At 34.9% G+C, this 20,992-nt stretch overlaps 3 protein-coding genes across 4 annotated transcripts; 2 read left to right on the forward strand and 1 right to left on the reverse strand.

Annotated features, from left to right (window-relative positions):
- Positions 1-2,142: 2,142 nt before the first annotated feature.
- Positions 2,143-4,462, forward strand: LOC112528755 (methionine gamma-lyase-like). Its single transcript, XM_025139827.1, has 2 exons — positions 2,143-2,997; positions 3,655-4,462. Exons 1-2 carry the CDS (start codon positions 2,223-2,225, stop codon positions 4,230-4,232), a joined length of 1,353 nt encoding a protein of 450 aa, XP_024995595.1. The 5' UTR covers positions 2,143-2,222; the 3' UTR covers positions 4,233-4,462.
- A 3,291-nt stretch (positions 4,463-7,753) lies between these two features.
- Positions 7,754-12,110, forward strand: LOC112527278 (mediator of RNA polymerase II transcription subunit 10b-like). Of its 2 annotated transcripts, none has more exons than XM_025137811.1 (5): positions 7,754-8,058; positions 8,186-8,266; positions 8,356-8,458; positions 10,714-10,803; positions 11,856-12,110. In XM_025137811.1, the coding sequence occupies exons 1-5, from the start codon at positions 7,823-7,825 to the stop codon at positions 11,925-11,927; spliced, it is 582 nt and encodes a 193-aa protein (XP_024993579.1). In that variant the 5' UTR covers positions 7,754-7,822; the 3' UTR covers positions 11,928-12,110. The 2 variants fall into 2 exon arrangements, with proteins under 2 accessions (XP_024993579.1, XP_024993580.1); XM_025137812.1 differs by having other exon boundaries at positions 10,714-10,808; positions 11,856-12,056.
- Positions 12,111-12,317: 207 nt separating this feature from the next.
- Positions 12,318-13,357, reverse strand: LOC112527277 (homeobox-leucine zipper protein ATHB-12-like). Its single transcript, XM_025137810.1, has 2 exons — positions 12,881-13,357; positions 12,318-12,785 (listed from the first exon to the last, which is right to left on the reverse strand). Exons 1-2 carry the CDS (start codon positions 13,196-13,198, stop codon positions 12,483-12,485), a joined length of 621 nt encoding a protein of 206 aa, XP_024993578.1. The 5' UTR covers positions 13,199-13,357; the 3' UTR covers positions 12,318-12,482.
- Positions 13,358-20,992: the final 7,635 nt, after the last annotated feature.

Genomic DNA, 20,992 nt, shown 5'->3' on the forward strand with positions numbered 1-20,992 from the left:
ATAAATAAATATATATATATATATATATATATATATATATTGTTATATAAAAAGAATAATAGTGGTTTAGATTTAAGTAAATTACGTATGTGATTTGTTTAAGTTTTTGTTTGAATTTATAACCGTTCATATATCATGTAATCGGTGGTTTCATTTTCCTTTAAGAAAAACAACAAAATTGACATCTCCGGCTCTAGAATAAGCCAATATTTATTATTTTTTGTCGTTTTCATAAGATATGATTTAAGGGTATTGTTTGTTTTCTTCTTGTGTACGTATTTCATATATGTAACGTAGTTATATGTTTTTTCAATGTAAAATAAAATTGTATGTTTCATACATGAAACAACAATGTAACTAAAGGGTTTGCGGCCTAGCGATATGGTAGTCCTTGGCTTCCTAGGAGGTCAAGGGTTCAAACCTCACTAAATGTGAGGAGGGTGTGTGAGTTTATTTGTTGCATTTGCCGTATATAAATATTATATACTTAAAAAAAACAACAATGTATGTTTTATAAATATTGTTCTATATGTGAAACGATATATGTAACCTGATTTTTACGGTTTTGATGTAATAAAATTTTATTTAATTTATTCCTTACGGAGTAAATTACATTCTTGGTCCCTATGGTGTATGTGTTTTAACAGTATGGGTTCCTGTTTTGAAATAGTTATGGGTTGCATTCTCGTGGTTTGTATTTTATAATGCGTTGGGTCCCTAAATCTAAGTCCGTTAAATTTTTTTGTTAAGTAGGGCAAATAAAGGGGTGTTTTAGTCACTTTACTTCTTTTTTCTTATTTTCTATTAAAAATCAAAGGGGCCAAACATGTAGTTTACTATATATACTATTATTATATTAAAAACAATACATATATGAAACCTAGTCATCTTTCCGAGCAATACCTCACATCGAATAAAGCTATCCCTCGACTTCATCTCCAAGTTCCGTGCATATCTAGATATGAGCAACGTCCAAGGCGTTACCCACGACTTCCTCTTCACCGCAAATCTTCAGTTCTTTCTACACCACGACTCCATCACTGGACTCCCCCAAAACCATCATACCTTTGTCTGACCCTAAAATTTAAAGAAAAGATTTTTTCTATAGAAAAATAAAGAAATTGTTGAAAAGACTAAAATACCCCTCTGATTTATGTCACTTAACCGAAACTTGTTGAACGGAGCTAGATTTAGGAACCCAACGTGTTATAGATTACAAACCACATAAATACAATCTATAGATATTTCAAAATAGAAGCACATACTGTTAAAACACATAGACCACATGACTAATAATGTAATTTGCTCTTCTTTATATATACATCATATAGTCATATAAAAATTAATTTTATAATAAATAAAATTATATCAATATATACACACACAATTAAATACATTAAAATATATACATAAAGAAGCACTAAATAAAATTACAAACAAGGAAGATGATAATTAATAAATAAAATGTATTATAAGTACTTTTATTAAATTATGAATAACTAAACTATATATTTTAGTTTTACCTTTTAAAAATATTTATTTATGGCTCATAATGTTTACGTGCGTAAAGTGTAGAACATTTTTGATGTGTAAGAACTTTTATATATTCGTTAAGATTTTTTTTAAAAATGAATCAAATTCTAAAATAAAAACAATTCCATTCCATTTAATTACTTTTTTTTTTAAATCTTAACATTAATTATATTATTTAAATAGAATTAATATAACGTAATATCAGATTTTTTTCATGAGATTTGTGAGACCATATAAATAATAGTAAACCTTCACAACAAAACATTATGGTAATAAAATTTGATAATGTTTTTCGTATTTTTTAAAACAGTATGAATATTTAAATATTAATAAAATAATATTTTTTTGGGAAAATAGTATCGTATAAATATTCCTCAATTTGATGATGGTCTATGTATTACGTGTATGGTGTATCGTGATTATATTCGAATATTAACCCAATTTGATGGATATAGCGGTCTATGTGTGACATGTGATTGTTACGATTTTGGAGCATCACGTCAATATCCGATTTCAAAACTTACCAACTCTACCCATTTACACATAAAAAGTGGCCAGATTCACTGTATATTTTACGATCTCAATTCGTAACTCCATTCTCAAATCCTCTATTTAAACCAACCCTTCCCATCATTCATCTTCATCTTCATCTTCATCTTCTCTTGCTATCTTTCTACGCAATTTCCGCCATGGCAGATGCACTTCAGAACGTCAATGTTATCTCCTCCTCAAAGAAGAGGGCGACACCCGACGACTCTAACCATGACGATGACTTCATCTCCAAGAAACTACCAGCAAAACCCACATGGGGAGACCCTGTATCGGCTTTAGCCAATGCTCGCCATGAATTTGGAGAGCATGGTGGAGTTAACATGTCGATTGAAGCCTCCGCCACCTTCACCGTCATGGAGCCTGAGACTCTCAGCCGTATGTTCGCCGGAGAGTTAGGTCCCGATCGTGATTTTTTTATCTACAGTCGTCATTTCAACCCCACCGTCCTCAACCTCGGCCGTCAGATGGCGGCGCTTGAAGGGACCGAGGCGGCGTACTGTACGTCCAGTGGCATGTCTGCCATCTCCTCGATTTTGTTGCAGTTGGTCAGCAGCGGCGAGCATATCGTGGCGTCTCAGACGCTTTACGGTGGGACACACGCCCTTCTCACCCATTTTCTTCCGAGGTCGTCGAACATAACGACGTCGTTTGTTGACATAAGGGATTTGGAGAAGACGAAAGAGGCAATCATTGAAGGACGCACAAAGGTTTTGTACTTTGAATCGATGTCTAACCCAACTTTAACTGTGGCGAACATCCCAGAGCTTTCTAGAATAGCCCATGAAAAGGGTTTGATGGTGGTGGTTGACAACACTTTTGCTCCGATGGTGGTTTCGCCGGCGAGGATGGGTGCCGACGTCGTAGTCCATAGTATCTCAAAGTATGTTAGCGGTGGAGCCGACATAATTGCTGGTATGTATTGCTTTTTGACGGTATCCATCTCTATTTCTTACGCGTGTCATGGTATTAACAGCAAACAAACAATCTTGAATTATCAAACATCAATTCAAGATTCGTCTTCTTTCACTATCATATTTGTTAATTCGTATTGATTAATTTGGCTATTTGGGCATCTGGGTAAAGGCTAAAACTTGAAAAGAAACTGCAGCCATTCATTTGGTTCATGTGATTGTTTTTCCATTAAAAGGTTATCACATGGAAACTGGTTCACTTTTCTTGTTTCTTTTGGGCTTGTTTCCTGCAACTCTTAATCGGTTTCACGAGGAAATACTAAAAACTAGTGACAACGCCGTAATCGAGGAGCTAGAAGACAAAAGGTGGAACTTCCTCAAGTCCAGGACCATGTTAGAAATTTACAGATTCGATTCTTGTATTTGCGGACCTATTTAAAGACCATGTTTGGAAATTTTTAAGTTTTTGAGAAATTTAGGGAAGAAATGGTTAAGTGGCTGAAAATGGGTACTTGATTACTAACAGCCAAAATAAGGAACATGTTCATCCATGTGATGGGTCTGTCCTTTTCTGATCAGCTTTTTTTTCAAGATTCAAAAATTAAGAAACAGGAACCAGTATCAGCCATCTTTAATTGTGTTGTTTTGATTACTGTAGGGGCTGTTTGTGGGCCAGCGAGTCTGGTGAACTCTCTCATGGACCTTCACCAAGGGGCTCTTATGTTACTAGGTCCAACCATGAATGCCAAGGTTGCATTCGAGTTGTCTGAAAGAATTCCTCATTTGGGACTTCGAATCAAAGAACACTGCCACAGGGCTTTGGTGTACGCCCAAAGGATGAAGAAAATGGGGCTGAAAGTGATCTATCCAGGGTTAGAAGACCACCCTGATCACCGTCTCTTGAAATCCATTGCAAACAAGGAGTATGGTTATGGTGGGATGCTCTGTTTGGATATGGGAACTGAAGCTCGAGCCAATAAGCTGATGAATCTGTTGCAGAACCATACCCAATTCGGGCTCATGGCGGTTAGTCTTGGTTACTATGAGACACTCATGTCGTGCTCGGGTAGCAGCACGAGTAGTGAACTGAATGAAGAAGAGCAGGCACTGGCGGGCATTTCGCCTGGTTTGGTTAGGATGTCGATCGGTTACAGTGGGACTCTGGAACAAAGGTGGAACCAGTTTGAGAAGGCTCTTTCGAAACTCCAAGATTCGAGCTTGTGCTCAAAGAATTAGATTTACAAAATGGGTTTATGATATGGGTTCTTGATTGTGGTTCATGTTGGACAGTGTTATGTTTATCAGAGTCTTGAAGTAATCCCATGCCACTGATTTATAGTCATTGAATTGGGGTTTTATGCCATTTGTAAATCTTTTTAGCTTCATTTCTGGAAAGGCTGCTTAGACGTGACCACTTCATCTTGGTCAATAACATAAATTAAAGTTGTTTGCTTTAATTTTGTGAACGTTTTTCTCCGTTTTCTTAATTTGGGAAAAGGTATATTGATATTGTTTGTTAAGATATGACTATTTAAACTTAGTAACGGGTAAATATGAGTCGAAACCCAACAAAGACCCTCCCCCTACAAAACACCTGACGCAATGACACGACAAGCGAACCAAACGACCAACATCAACCAACAATAAGCAGCCGGGTTATAACACCACAAAACTAATGAATCTATGGCTTTAATACGATAAGACAACTAACATAAGGAAGTTACTTATAGGGGAGTGCTAATGGCACCCCCTTTCATGTCAAAATCAGGTCATTTCAAGCATTGAGAATGTAAAAAACATACATTGATGTTGATGTATGTGAGGAAGAAATTCATGGTAGGGATGCATTAAGCAATGCATAGGGGTGCATTTAGCCCACCCCTATTTATATACATATAAACAACATATGATATTGATTATTGTAAGAGAAGCCATTTTGGCCACAGAAAATATGACATTTTTGACCTTTGTGTGACTCATGATGAATCATCCAAACACTCGTGATACAGTCGATGTTTAAGACATAGATATTGTCTTTTTCTATTTGTTTTCAATTAACAACTAAGATCATTTAAATTCCAAAAAAGTTTTAAAAAAACCTAATGAAGAATAATTAATGTAACAACCCGTCTAATATGGATGAAAGTTGAAAATTATTAGCTCCTTATAAGTCTCAAGTAGTGGGTTATCAATAACTTTCACCATGGTTTTAAGTTGTATTCGAAGTTATTGTGTCAGTCTGTTGGTTTGGGCTTTGGGGATGTTACAAATGGTATCAGAGTCGATTCTTGTACCATCGGGATGGTGGGCCAAACCTCATCGAGTATGATGAGTCTTCGAGAGAGGGTGTTTGTAACATCTTAGGCAAATCTCACATTGTCGATGACAAGGAGGAAAATTTTGGATAGGTCTGACGAGGACGCTATGAGTTTAAGTGGGGGAGTTTGTAACAACTCGTCCCACATGAATAGAAGGTGAAAATTGTTAACTTCTTATAAATCTCAAGTAGTTGACTATTAATAACCTCCACCATGATTTTAAGTTAGAAATTAAAAGAAATTCAAAATTCCGTTAAATAATCATAGAAAGTTATATAAAGTAATCTCTAAAAATAGAAAACAAAAAAACACTTCATAATCAAAGTTATCGAATCCAATTTTATACAAATGGAATTCGAAAGTAGAAGAGTTAAAGGAACATGTCGCTTGTTTGTTTCAATAAGGAACGAAGATCGAAGAACAAGATAAAAGAAATAACTACGATTTAGGATTTTCAAGTCATATAATAAATATAAAACAAATACTAAAAGCAATTACTAAAAACAGTTAGAAAACAAAGAATCATTAAAAAGGTGTTTGGGATTCCTTATTTGAAACAACTTATGCTTTCATATAAAAGTTTTTATCAACTTATTTTAAGTTAGAATAATTGAATTTTTTTAAAAACTTCTTATTACCGGTTTGACACCCGTATAAGCTGTTTATCTAAACACTCAAAAGTGCTTATTACTGGTGTCACACCGGAATAAGTCAATAAATTGTTTTTATAAGCAATCCCAAACGCCTCCTAAAACAACTGAAAAGTTAAAAATTCAAAAGAAAACGAGGGATTCGAACAAACATCTTTTGTTGCATTAGTTGAACTTATAAACCGCATTTCCCAATGTGCTAAAAGTGAATTCATATAATGCAATGTATTATCTAAATTATATATTTATTTTATTTTAAATAAATAAATTAGAAAAAACTGAAGTCCCCTCAATGATCGAAGGCCCTGTGCGACAGCACTACCGTCTACTTATTCTATTTTAGAGATTCTAACATTGATTATATTATTAAAATAATCAATGCCTTAATAAAATATTATCTCTCTCCTAAACATTTTAATCTAGGGGTGGGCTAAATGCACCCCTATGCATTGCTTAATGCACCCCTACCATGAATTTCTTCCTCACACACATCAACATCAATGTATACTTTTTACATTCTCAATGCTTGAAATGACCTGATTCTGACATGAAAGGAGGTGCCATTAGCACTCCCCATTTAATTTAATGGCTTATATTGATGGAAAGACTAAAATATTATTTATCCTTTTTAAATAGTAGGTTTTAGGGATTCCTCCAAATTTGGAGATTTGTATGATTTCTCTTTTTTTCTCTCTCTATATTTTACCATACAATATAACATAGTTATTGGAGCAAATAAATCTTTAAAACCATCAAAATCGCTATTTTAGCATAGTTGTTGGAAATGCTTCTAGAAAACTATAAAATTATAATTTTAACCAAACAAGGCTACTTATATAACGGCTATAAAAGTAAAAAAAAAAAACTTAAACCAGTGTTACCGTTCGAAATTCTACATCATTCAAAACTCTCGCACTTGACACCATTGCCTCCCCTTCCCACCCCTCGTCGCCCCACTGTTTGAAAAATCTTAATTCAACCCAACCAAATAATACGGGTTGGTCGGATTGAAATTTTGGTATGTTATTTTACAATCTAGCTAAATGATTATGCTTGAACGAAATAAAATCAACAAGAACATACAAATAAAACTAATGAATACTTCAGAAATTTTAAAGCTATTTGCATGAGACTTTCTTTTAAGGCTAACAATTCCATATATGTATTAAGGACTTACCAATCATATTAAATCAATGGTATCAAAAGGCATCGAGTTGAGTTGGGTTGGGTTCAAATGACACTAACTCAATTTCAATACAATACCTACGATTTGAAGATCTTACAACTCAATTAGGTATTAAGTGGCTTCGGATTAGGTTGAGCAACTCTAATTCGTATGATACTTTAAAAAAGTTTATGGATGCGTTATCGTGTGTCGATACATCTTGTCCGACAAAGTCCTGAATATTAATTTATAATTTTTTAATAATTAATATTTTTTCTTTCTTAAAAAATATTTTCTGAATTTTACTAACCAAATTGGTTGTTGCTAAATTGTTTGATAAAACATGATTAAGTGGTTCAAATGATTAAGATACACTTATAATATAGTGCAAAATTAAATATAGTTGTTTGATAATTGTTTAAAATGAAATTAGAGTTCCTAATGGTTCAAAAGGGCTAAAATACAAAATGGTTCAGAGAGCTTTAAAATTATTAAAAGATAGTCTATTTTTTCATCAAATAAGATTTATCCCTTGACGATTTAGTATTATCATTATTTTTTCCTTATTTAAAAAAATAAAAAATTAAGCTATATAAAGCGGTTTCTCTCCAACAAATAGGCGACCCCAAAGGGAATTTGCGCCTAAGAAACCCTCGCGATCTGTACTTGAGTTGTATTGAAGCCGGAACGGAGATGGAATCTACCGGAGCAGCAGCCTCTGGCGGCAATGGTACGCTCAATCCCCAACACAACGACGCTTCGCCGGCTGAATCAACTGTCATGGCAACCACTTCGTCGTCTGACGATCCCAAGCAAAACCTAAACCAAGTCATAAATTCAATTCAGAAATCGCTAGGAATTATCCATCAGCTCTACCTCACCGTCTCTTCCTTCAACGTTTCCTCTCAGCTCCCCCTCCTCCAACGCCTGTAATTTCGTTATCTGTGTATTTTTATCCAAATTGTTTGTTTTAAGATTTTGATAAGGGACTGTTTATATCAAATAAATCCATATCATCAATTTGTCCTTTTTGATAATTTTATTCTGTATTTGCAGAAACACACTTGTTTTGGAGATGGATAATATGACAAAATTGTCGGAGAAGTGTAACATACAGGTTCCGATGGAAGTCTTAAAGTAATAAATCAGGCTTTTTCTTTAAAGTCTTTATCATATTTGGTTTTATATGTTCTAATTTTGGAATGCGTGATTGAATGAATTTTCAGTTTGATAGATGATGGAAAGAATCCGGATGAATTCACCAGGGAAGTTTTAAATAGTTGCATTGCTAAAAACCAGATAACTAAAGGCAAAACTGATGCCTTCAAGGTTTGCATCATCATTTTTTTATGTTTAATCATCATGGATCTGCACGTAACCAATATCTTTTTGCATATAATCCCAGTTCTATCTTCTTGTAGCTATAGGGCTAGTTTTTGTTGCTAGAGAGGCCTCTTTGGTATTACAGTTTGTTGTAATATTTAGAATTACTCGTTGTGAGCTAAAAGCTTGTGATAGAGATGCAAATATTAGGCAGATAAAGGTGTTATATTATTCCCTCTTTGTATTTATGATTCATATTAATTTAACAGATAACATGGTCGTGCAAAAATTATTTTATCAACTATGCATGAAAAGTTCACCCAGTCATACCACTCTTGCCTCCTTGGGAGGTGGTTGGTTTAGGGGGTTGGGCTTCTGTTCTTTAATTGCTATTGTTCAATCAGCAGTGAATAACTTTGTAGCATCTAGAAATTCCCAGAAATACACCCTTTTCATGTAGTTTCAGTTGTACACTTGTCTCAAATGTGTAGAATGTGTCGGATTGGCCTAAGCATGTGGTTTTTGTTCACTAAAGCAAGTTTCTTTCATATGTTGTGGGTGTTTGACACTAAGAAGGGTGGTTCGTTAATGAGGGAGTGATGAAAGCTCCAAATTTTGTGCTTCTCTTAACTGGTCTTGTTCTTATTAGTGCTCAAGGGAATTCTCACAGGGTGTTTACCCTATGTACACGAAGAAGTTCTTTTAAAGTGTTCTTGTCAATGTTCTCCGGTTGTGGAACTGAATATAATAGTTAATCCATCACATGTGTGGTAAATTGTAGCATCCTTGGAAGTTCAAAGGATGTATATATAATAGAATAAAAGTTTGAGCCTGTTATATGTATTTTCTAAAACTTCGAAGGGTAAATCTAATGGTTACAGATAGTTTCTGACTTTCGAGAGGACATATTTTCTACCTAATGCTTTCGCCAAACTCATAGCACAAAGTAATCGATCCTTCCTCCCCTCCAATACCCTCTTGTTTATACCAAGTTACTGATACACTACTCTGCTTCTCCTAGTTGTACCCCTGCAGTGAATACTTGTACCATAGCCTACTACAATTGACTTATGAACAATAACACCCATGGTATAACGCATATATGAAGTCTTACGCGTTACTGGCCAATGCTTTTGGAAATGTGGGAATGAATTTCCTAATGTTTACGTTAAATAATGGAGAGTTGGGGTTTGGTTGGGAGTGAGAGATTTGAGGTTTGTTGATGGTGTCTCATAGATGATAATCATGAAGTGCTGTATGGCGATTTCTTTAGCATATTTGAGGTAATGAAGTGCATATTCAGAATATGGTGAATGATGATCTTGGATGCTATGATGAGAAGATGCTGCAAGAAAGTTTATTAGATTGAGAAAAAGTAAACACCATTCTTATATGTTCAGAATGATTGATGGTTTCATATGCAGGTAGTTTGGTTCCCCTGTTAAGCTGGTTTTCTTGTTTCAGGATAAAGAATTAATTCTGTGTGATTTGGAAGTGTGTATCTATAGGATGATGAGATGAGAGGAGGCAGTTTTTGAAGGCAGTGATAGATCAGAAAGTTGGAACGTCATGTGATTGCAAATTACAATTCCAATGTTTATGGTGATTTTATAAGTGTACAAAATGGTTGGATAGATTGTTATATTTTATCTGTGAATTTGCGACTTATCGTGTGTGCTGTTCAGTTTGCAACTGGTGCTGTGTGTCTGAGGACGATGTACATGTATTGCTTGTAACATTGTGAACATCGTGTGTGCTTGTTATATTTTACTTGACGTCTGTTCAACCTTAGATGATTCATGATGCTCCACATCTTTTTCCTGCCTCCATTCTTAGGCATAAAAGGAGATGATTTAAATAAGGATGTGGAAGATATACTTGTTTACATGCCAAATGTTACTTTCTAGTCGGTTGATACTATTTTGTTACTATTTTTTCATTCTTGAACTAGATCTGCCCTCATTAGTTCTGCTCTAGTTGAAGTTTCACCACTAACAGACGATTCATTTGATCCAATTTTGTGGATGTGTGTTCTCCGAGAATCAAGTGCAAGTGCAAGCCTGCAACTAAAGACTATTGATTGTCCCTTAATGCTGTTAGATTATCTCTACTAATATAATTTCCTTTTTGATTTATTTCATTGCAATGTGAATATTGAACCATGGGCAGTGGAATTCCGATAATCTTTTATATGTTAATGTTGTACTTCATGCATGAATTATCTGCATCTATCATATATGACTCACTGTTTATGTTTACAGGGTTTGCGGAGGCATCTTCTGGAAGAACTTGAACAAGCATTTCCTGATGAAGTCGAAGATTATAGGGAGATTCGTGCATCTTCTGCAGCTGTGAGTTATGTAAACTTATTGAAATATCACCTTTTGGTTCTGATCACTGCTTTGATTTCTTTCCTGTTATTTTGTTAAGATTGCTTTCCAGCTTAATCAGTTGTAAGCATGTTAGTATTCAACAGAAAGTTGAGTGGATTGGTGCTAGAATCCATTTGGTTCTTGAAGCAAGCAAGCAAGCTTGCATACATGAGCAGATACCATCAGGTGGTCATAGTTGAATGCGCTAAGAGAATCATGATAGAGCCATATACCACCTAAGATATGGGGGTCCCAACATAAATTATATGATCAAAGGTTGATTAGCTTCAGGCTCTTTCACAAGGGAGTTGCTAGTCCTCTACTTGGGTTGGTGTGGAATGGTACCTTACATACATTCCGTAAGAAGTGCAACCCTTCTCATTTTGGATTTCCCACAAGGAGTGCCATTGTTCATTTAGGAGTATATCAAGGGAAAATTACTAATGTGACCTTAATTTGTGTCCTGAAAGTAACTTCTCAAGTGTAAAAAGTTCTATTGGACAGGAAAAAGTTATTAGACTTCAAGCGTCCTCGTCTGCTTTGAATTGAAAACTTCCTGTTCTAGTGGATAGTTTATTAAAATTGTTTAGTCAGCAATCTTCTCGTGCAACCTGTCAATTGTCACACACTTGCACCTTTTTTATGTAATGGAGTATTGTTTTTCACTTGTGTTTGTCCTGGTTGAGATCAACAATTTGCCTGTATTAATGGATAATATATAGAGGGAGGGAGGGAGGGAGGGAGAGAGAGAATCCCCTTCCTTTGCAGACCACCTAACTAATACAAACCATACAAACCAATCAATTGAGATATTTATGGAAATAATGAGGGTTCATTTATTATGATATGTATATTTAAGGAAGATGATAAAAATTTATTTGTTATAATCAAGGTTTTAGATATCAAGAGAAAATCCTCATCCACTTGGACAACCCACATTTGGGCGTGACTTTGATATGTTTCAGTCACCTTGGAAAGATACGTCATGTGATTGTCTCGATACTTACTAACCCGGAAACCATCTGATGCAGGAATCTGTACGCCTTGCACAAGCACAAAGCATATTGCCAAATGGAGATGTGAAGATCAAGCCTGAGATATAGAGCCGATGTCATACTTSTTGTTAAACCAGATTATGTAGTTCACCATACTTGCCTTGTCTGTAATACCTCGTGTTAAACTATGTAAAACAGTCAGATTCAGTAAAGCATAAAAATTCTATGTTCTTGACTTTATGTTGGTGGCATATTCGTGCATATTTATAGATTTTTCTGTTTCTGTTGGTTCATTTCTTTTGCCTATTTTTGGTGCAACGTGCTAGTTATGTCCATTTTAAGACCTGAAAACTTGACCTCTAGGTTCTTCTCTATGGTCGGTTTATCCCATCAGKCCAAAGGCCAGTGGACACTATCACGTGCCWTATATTTTTGTCTAACCATTTTTTGTTTTCCCCTGTGAACAGGAATGGCATTTCAATGAGAAGCAAAATACACAGGTAACATCACATCAAAGATGTTYTTCATTTATCTGGTGTTATGTACAAGTGTGTTCTAACTACCGGTGATACATTCAGTGATGTATACTGCAGAAACAAGAGTGACACTCTGTTCTACTGCTTCACGGTCTATCTCTAACATACGATCTCTCACTAATCGACTTCAGAATTCCCACCACATCGGAACATCTGGCTCGAAGCCGCAGGTAGTTTCCTCCCAATCATTGACACTGCATAGTTGTTCTTCAATGACTACAAATTTGCTTTCTTCTCCAACGTATGCAACATTCTCATAAAATGGAACGCTAATTTCCTGGCTATAGCTTTCTAACGTAATGTTAGCATCGTTTTTGGTTGGGGAAGTGGTCATTCGATCATCAGAATCTTCACTGCTACTGTTTCCAATGGAGTCCAGCCTCCTAGTGTTTTCTTGATGCCTATCTGCTACGTCTCTTAGCATCTCCAACTRTTCATCAAGTAACATTGGTTAAATCTTTATTCACATATGAATGAAACTACTTAGGATGGTGTTCSAGTTGTAGTATATAACCACTACGATACCTGGTTAAGTAGGGCTTGATTCTCTTTTTTCAGTGACTCAGACTTAGATGCCAGTGTCTCATAGTCCTGCTTTAGGGTGTTGTACTCTTGCTCGATTTGCCTCGATTTCGATCTGGCTCTTTTGTTCTGGAACCATATAGCCACCTGGCGAGGATGAAGCCCAAGTTTGTTTGCTACCTGGTGTTTCATCCTTAGCTCCGGTCTCGACTGTGTCTCAAACATGTACTCGAGGAAGCTGATTTGCTTGTCTGTAAATCGTTTTCGACCCTCGTTCTTGTTCCTCCGAGTTTCGACGATCGATGCACCGGAAACAGACATTCTTTAGACTCTCTTGGGCTTGGACGGAAACAACTAACAAGCAGGTGGAAGTTTGTGGTGAAATGGAGTAGTGGGTATTTGTTATATAGTCCCTTTTTAGTGTGTGGGATATCGGAGGGAACTCCAGGTGTACGCGTTGAATTGACGTGAATTCTACTAATTTTGTCCTTTTTCTCTCCTTTTTCAACCCATTGTTGACTTGAACACAAATGATTTTTTTCTGATCCATCAATCTTACTCCTGATATATCGTTGTTGCTTCAAATATATGTATTTAATTTAGATTTTAAGAGCCTCTTCGTTGAGAGGTATTTGTAAGCAAAAAGTGTAGTAATTCATAACGACTATCATTACAAAAAATACTTATATGTTTTTGGAGTTTTTTTTGGTTAAGAACCTTACCTTGAATGAGGTTTTATTAGTTTCTTGTGTTATATGGAACCCGTAAAAGGAGGGCTTCTCTAATAAATTCTTCAAAACGGAAATTATGGAATTTTGGCGTAGTTTTTTTCTCCGATTTGTTGAGATTCTCGTTAGCAACTAGCGTTGTGTTTATGTTAGTTCTTAAATTGTTGAAGAAAATGCAAAAAAATATGCAGAAATAGAGTGATGGATACGTCATATGTTAATTTGTGGATAGTAAGAGAACACGAAACATAGAAACTTGGATAGGTGATTTGACATAATTGTACATGTACACGTTTTCATTGTGGCTTTGATGGCATTGTCGGCATAGAGTTTGTGTATATCCATGTTGGATTTGAATTTAAAAACCTTGTAGGTTAAATAAGTATTTAGAATTATCAAAGGGTCTTTGGTTTAGTTATATACAAGTCTTTGTCCTTTTAAAAGATCAAGAGTTCAATTAATGAAGATGATGTGTAAGTTTATTTCTGTATATAAATATTATATACTTAAAAAAAATACACATTTAAAGTTTAAACTACTGATTTTCTCTTACATTTTTAATGTGTAATATAATTTGGTTTTGATATAAATAGAATTAGAGAAAGAATGGTACAAGTTAAGAGAGCGTGGATAGATATTAAAAGTGGGAATGGGTAGGTAATAAATTGGAGGGAGGTGGGCCCGACTACTTTTAATTTGATTGACTAAAAGGATGGACACGATGGTGTGAAAAAGAAGAAAGAGATAAGATACGATGCGCCAAATGGTCCAATTAGGTGGAGACTGGTGTGTGTGTGTATTCACACTTTACTCGTATTGTATTTTAGTCATTTTCTTGGAATGTTTTTTGAGTCCACGTTGAGAATCATGCCAAAGATGTAGGTGGCGTTTGTTTTTTAAGAGGTGCTGAAGTCTGAAGTCTGATTTCACTTCTGATTTTTAAGAGGTGGTGCTGAAGTCTGAAATCTGAATTAATCAGACTGTTTGTTTTTACGTCTGAAGTCTGGTTCCATTAATTATGCGTCATTCTACGATGATTCTTAAAAAACTCAAACAAAAAGAAAACATATAAACAATCAACTACTTAAAAAACCCAAATCCAAGAACAATTCTTATATGTTTTGAACACAGACTCATGCTTCTTGTCGTGGGTTCTCAGAGAGATCGAGAGGTAGAAGACCGAGAGTGAAATCAAGATGCCTTTCTTGAGATATCGAGAGGAAGAAGAAGAGATCGAGATCCGGAGCTTGAGGTGTTTTAGATCGAGATTGAAATCGAGAGTTGAGATGACGGTTTTTTGTTACGACAGTGGTTGTGGTGGTTGAAAGGATGATGGCTTTGGATGCGTCGGCTTCAGCGATTGTTGATTGACGTTTAATTTCTTCTGGGAGGGTTGTTGCAGAATCAACAGATGCGAATGAGGAAAGTTTTCGGATTTTCTGAGGACGAATAGGGATTTTGGAAGGGTTTGTTTGGGGAATTCGGGAGCGATCGGAATTAGAAGATGGGTCGTCGGTTGATGGAAGTGGAGACGGCGGCGGTGGCGATGGTGATGGTTGAGAAAGAGGGGGCGGTGGCGGTGTTGGTTCAGCCATGAAAGGATGGGYGCTGCAATTGGGAGTCGGGTATACGACGGTGTTGATGGGCTGAGGACGGCGGCGGCGGTGGCGGTGGCGGTGGCGGTGGTGGTGGTTGAAAGAAGGAAAGGAGACGATGGTAGTGAGTGCTGGTAGTGGTGTTGTTCATTGGATATTGGGGGAAGGAGATGAAATTCCAAAATAAGTGGTTTTCTGACTTTAATTTACATCTGAATAATTCAGACAAATTCAGAGAAATTCAGCTCTTAATTAAAAAAAAAAACAAACACATTTAATTCCTCAATGTTTGACCGATTCAGACATAAAAGGCAATTAAGTGCTTTTTTTTAAAAAACAAACAGGACCGTACATTAACAAAAACCCTATACATAACTAACAACTTTATGGGCTGAAATTTTGGGCCTCTTTTGACCCATAAAACAATGTTGTTTTACAAATCTTTTTTCGTATAATTTGCTCTTTTAATTCGATTTTTTTATCTACTACATACTTTAAGATAACTTAAAGATCATTTACTCAAATGCTTACCTCGTAATCGTCTAATGTTAAGATTTAATAATTTCACTTACTTACCAGAGAAGATTCTAACCCACTGAGGGGCCGTTTACCAAACGCTTACCCAGATAAACGCTTATCAAGTCATATTACCTTAGCGGATAAATATGGTAAGGACCAAAAATCTTATCCGGTAAGAGGGAGACAAGGACCAAGAGTCTTACCCGGTAAGTGAGGACGACGACTCTTGCCATAGTAAGCACTTACTCTGTAAATTGTTACATACGATGCCGTTTTGATGGACTAAAGTCTTACCCGGTAAGTAAATGGTACTGTTAAATTTTACCAGTAAGCGCTTACCGGGTAAGTGTTTGGTAAACAGCCCCTGAAACAACATTGTATGCAACAGTTTGTTCGGTAAATGCTAATCGCATAAAAGTTGTCACCTTTCGGGTAAGATTCTCGATTCTTTCCATATTTATCCAAGATATTGAAGTGACCCGCTAAGCGTTTGCGAGGTAAGTGTTTAGTAAGCAACCCTTAAATTTTCAAATCCATAATAAATGTGGCATCCCCCCCCCCCCCCCCCAAAAAAAAAAAACAATTTGTGGATCTAATTTTAGGGTTAATTATTTATAGAGCTTATTTGTAAATTAATGTAATAATTGCATGAAGAAAACATATATATATATATATGACTAAGCACTAGGAAACAAAAATTTGTAATATGTAACATAAGGTGGTCAAAAGTGGTGGAGGTCTCACATTTAAATCCAATGAGGAATAGAAGTCATTTTGTGGTCACGAAGGTTCAAATGCGGTGACTCCAGACTACCCGCAAAGTAGGTAAGCACCCTGAGATTTGTCGGCTTGCATAGCGAGTGAAATATCCAGGTCAATCAAAAAAAAAATCAAGATTCAAGAAAACAAAAATTAAAAATTAAGGATATAAGGCTGAAAGATATCAACTGTATTGCATTCAAGTGTAATGTTGGAGCCGGAAAGGAGGCGATCGATGGTGAGTAAGAAAGAATTAAGAAACGCAGGAATCAACACTAGCGATAATATAGAACCAAGTGACGCTAAGATTCTATTTTGAATCAAATCAGCTCTAAAAACCCAACTTATTAAAATGAAATTTCAAAAAACCATGAATACATTAATAAAGATCGAATATATAAAATAATAATAATTAAACTTATTTATCAACCTAACGAGTCTATCGTTTTTATTCCTCATGATTCCCTTTTGTCGACTTGATGCCCCCTTTAGTCATTTAGTTCTCTACTACGTGTAAGTAGGGCACCAATACCTTGGGCGAAGACTGAGAATCAAAGGATTTGCAGTTCAGGGTCCTAGTGGAAATGTTGGGTTGCAGTTTCGTATAAGGTGGAGAGGATAAGATTTTTCTTTGAAAATGCTAGAGAAACGACCAAAATACTCGTGTGCAAGTGACATGAATGCAATTTCTTACTGTGAATAATTGACGCCATTAGGGGAATGCACTAGACCAGAACAAGACCGCTTTACTAATAGTTGAAACCCAATCAGGTGGAAGGGCTGTAGCACAAAATGTACCCATACTTTAAGGGTTTATTTGTAATAAACAGAGGTCGAGGATGAAAGAGAATATGGTACCATAGAGCCGAAAATCATAATTTGCTCCATTATATACATGTCATTATATAATTTGCAGTTTTATGTTTATATCATATTATTAAGAAAACGAAAGATTTTACATTGTTGAAATGCTTTTCGAATTAAGTGGCTGTTTATTAAACACTTATTATATAAGCGTTTATCGATATCATTTATCTTAACAATTAAACATGTAAAAGATCGAAATCTTACCCGGTAAAAAAACATAACAACGACCGAAAGCTATCGGACATAGAAAGGAGGGTAATTGTTGGATATGGTCAACCTTGAAGAACACGGCAACAGATATAGGTCCCATTTCCAATGCTTTTCTAAAAAGTAGAAATAAAAGTCGAGAAAAAAAACTTAAAAAGGGGATTCTCTTCTCCCCAAAACCCTTTTCATCAATTACAAACTCATACCAATTTCAACTAAATTCAATTTTATATCTTACTCTAATCTTAACAACCATTATCACATTGCTTCCTCATTTTGAGTTTCAATGAAACCATCAATGGAATTACAAACAATTTCAAGAATTCACGAGTAATTCATTCATGTGATTTAGAAAAAACAGGAACCCTAAAAAAAGGGGTTCCTGTTTTTATATTTGTGGTATGTAAAGATTGAAGAAGGGCGCATATAGAGATGAACAGAGGAGGTAGGAGGAGTGTGGGGGCAAGTGTTTGTTTTGCATTTATGACTTTGCTTCTCCTTTTATCAACATATATATCTTCTTCACTGTTTTCATTCTCTCTCTCACACACACACACACTACTCTTTCATTTCTCTCTGCCATGGATGATTCAAGACAGCAATTAGGTCATAAGGAAGTTCTCTATCTTGAGGGGACTGTTGTCTGGCTCGAGGCTACTCATGATGATCTTTACTGTTGATTGATTGATCGATTATAGGTGATTCTGGTGTCGTCGGACCAGGCTTCATTCCCCTCAATTGTCCTTCCTCCAATATTCACCAAGTATGAATCTTTCTCAATCTTGATCAGATCTTTTTGGTGGGTTTGGATTTCTGATCTTGATTTTTACAACTATTGTTTCAATTCTGATGAATTTCATTTGATCAAGATTGGGGTAATAATGGAGGAATTATGTTTCAGAAACAGGATGCTATTATATGTAGTAGAAAGGTTGTTTATATAATCATTGCTAATCTACATATATAATCTGCAAGCTAATTGGAAGGGGTTTTTGTTTGTCAGCCTTTCTAAACCCTTGCCATCATGATGGTGAAGAATGTTGTATGGTGTATGTTTCTGGTCTTCATCCACTTTTTAGCATTGATGCTATATTTGACTTCAAAATGCCTCATCATTACCTTATGATTGACTTTAAAATCTAGGGTTTTTGATCGTTTTGCATGAGATTAGTACAATTTCCCCAACTTTTTTCTTTCTGTTTGTGTGCTGTTTACCAAGAATGAACCCATTGTTTCTTGTTCAAACCAACTAATCAAGATTAAGTAACTGAAGAAGAGCAATGACTGTAACTGGATGATCTGTAGGCATATATATATATGAGTTGTCATTGGGGTCTAATTCATAGATGTGAAAATGGAGTTACATATAGAAGCAAAGCTACCTCTAGATCGATATATATATATATATACATATATATACACACACACACACACACATTTGAGGATTGTTTTACTTATATCAACCCCATTCTCCAACCCTTAGAATTCTGTACATTTTTACAGTAAAGTAGTCCTTGATTTGATAGTTTATCGTCACTATTTATCAACAGTTGATGATTTTCCACTTGGATCTAAAGCTGCATAGCTGCTCTATTTCTAATCTTGGAGGGATTTGTCCATTCTAATGTCTTTCTAGAATCTATGACTTTGTGTCTCTGTGTGTGTGTACATATATTGGTGAACAGAAGAACTTCCATCAATGGAGGAACAGAAGAATTGAAGCAGCTGTGAAGCTTCTAGAGGAGAGTTTGAATCATGGACAAGTCCTTCAATTGGAACAACAAATGGGGTATAAAAGCATAATGGATTAAATATATAGATCCATGGAATTGGTTCAACCTGTTGAATTGCAATGTACACCAAATCTTTTCATTTTTATTTTGTTGGGTATTCTGTGGTTGTGATGGTGGAAGGGGGAGGTGGGGATTTTGAATCAGTGTTTATTTTTTGGTTTTTTGTGACGGTGGTGGTGGTGGGGGACAGGCGGAGGTGGGTGGCTGTGGCAGTGGCAGTGGCAGTGGAGGTCCATGTTGACAGTTAAAGATTCAAGAAAAGGGAGATGCAATTAACCAGCATACATCTATAGTACTTATGAACTTATGATCATGGAATTCGGGAGTCTTTGGGATTGCTTATATAAACTGTTTATTGACTTATTTCGATGTGATATCGATAATATACAGTTTTTAGTGTTTGGATGAGAAAAGAAAAAAAAAATGCTTATACATATATGCTTATTACGTGTACTCATATGGTTGATGGAAATAAATGAGATAAGAAAACCTAAGACATGAGATTTTTATCCGTTAATCTTAAGGTTAAAGTTGATTATTCTATAAAATAAAAAGAATTAATGGGCTGTTTGGCAATTGCTGAATGGTTTGGTGTAGAATGATTAAGTGATCAGAATGATTAAGATGCTCTCATGATATACTGTAAAATGAAAGATAATTGTTTGGTAATTGTGTACAATGAAATTAGGATTCTCAATGGTTAAGAGAAATCAATGATACAAAATCATTCAGAGAGTTTTAGAACCATTAAGAGGCAAACTTTTTTTTGCCAAACAAGATTCACCTCTTAACTATTCAGAGGTTGCCTCTTAATGGAACTATTAAGAGGTAAACAAACAACTCCTAATCTATAAACCAAATTTGTCCAATATACACTCGTCAGAAATTTGAAGTCCACTCCACCTGGTTATATATGGATGCGTATTTGGACAGGCTAATTGGTTAAAAACACAATTTACTTCTTGTTGGCTATGTTTAGTAAACTAGCCGATAAGATAGTTGATGAACAAATTATGTTTGATAAAAACTAGGTTATAAGCATGTAAAATGATTAAAATATGCATCTTGAAAAAACTGTCAATTACAAATATTTTAAAATATAATTTAAATAAATTTCTAATAATATAACTAAAACAAATTTCTAATAATACAATATGTTAATTAGTACAAACAAGACAGTAAAGAATAAATAAATAATATAATATGTTAATTGAAAGAAATTTAAAATTGATTGTTATATGTTGAAATAAAATTAGAAAAAATCTACATTGAGATGTGATTTTAAATAACCATGAATATAACACGGATAACAATAAAATTGACCGATCTCACATATACTAAATAATTAATTAATTAATATTAATTATATATAATTAATAATTAAATTAAATATTTTATTGAAATTATTTACATATCTTAATTATCTATGAAAYARAATAAATATAGCKTTAATGTTTATGTAACTTATATATGCATTTTTAGAATTGTTATTTTTGCCTTTTGATATCTAAATAAATTGAATAATATTTAAAAAAATAATTGATGTAGTTAATAACATTTATAAGTAATTGTTATCAATATCTATTGTATAATAAAATTAGTTAATAATGTATAATTAAAAATCTATTAGTATTTTTAATTAATTTT

This window comes from Cynara cardunculus, assembly GCF_001531365.2.
Source record: "Cynara cardunculus var. scolymus isolate 2C chromosome LG 15, CcrdV1, whole genome shotgun sequence".
In the NCBI taxonomy this organism is placed as follows: Eukaryota; Viridiplantae; Streptophyta; class Magnoliopsida; order Asterales; family Asteraceae; genus Cynara; species Cynara cardunculus.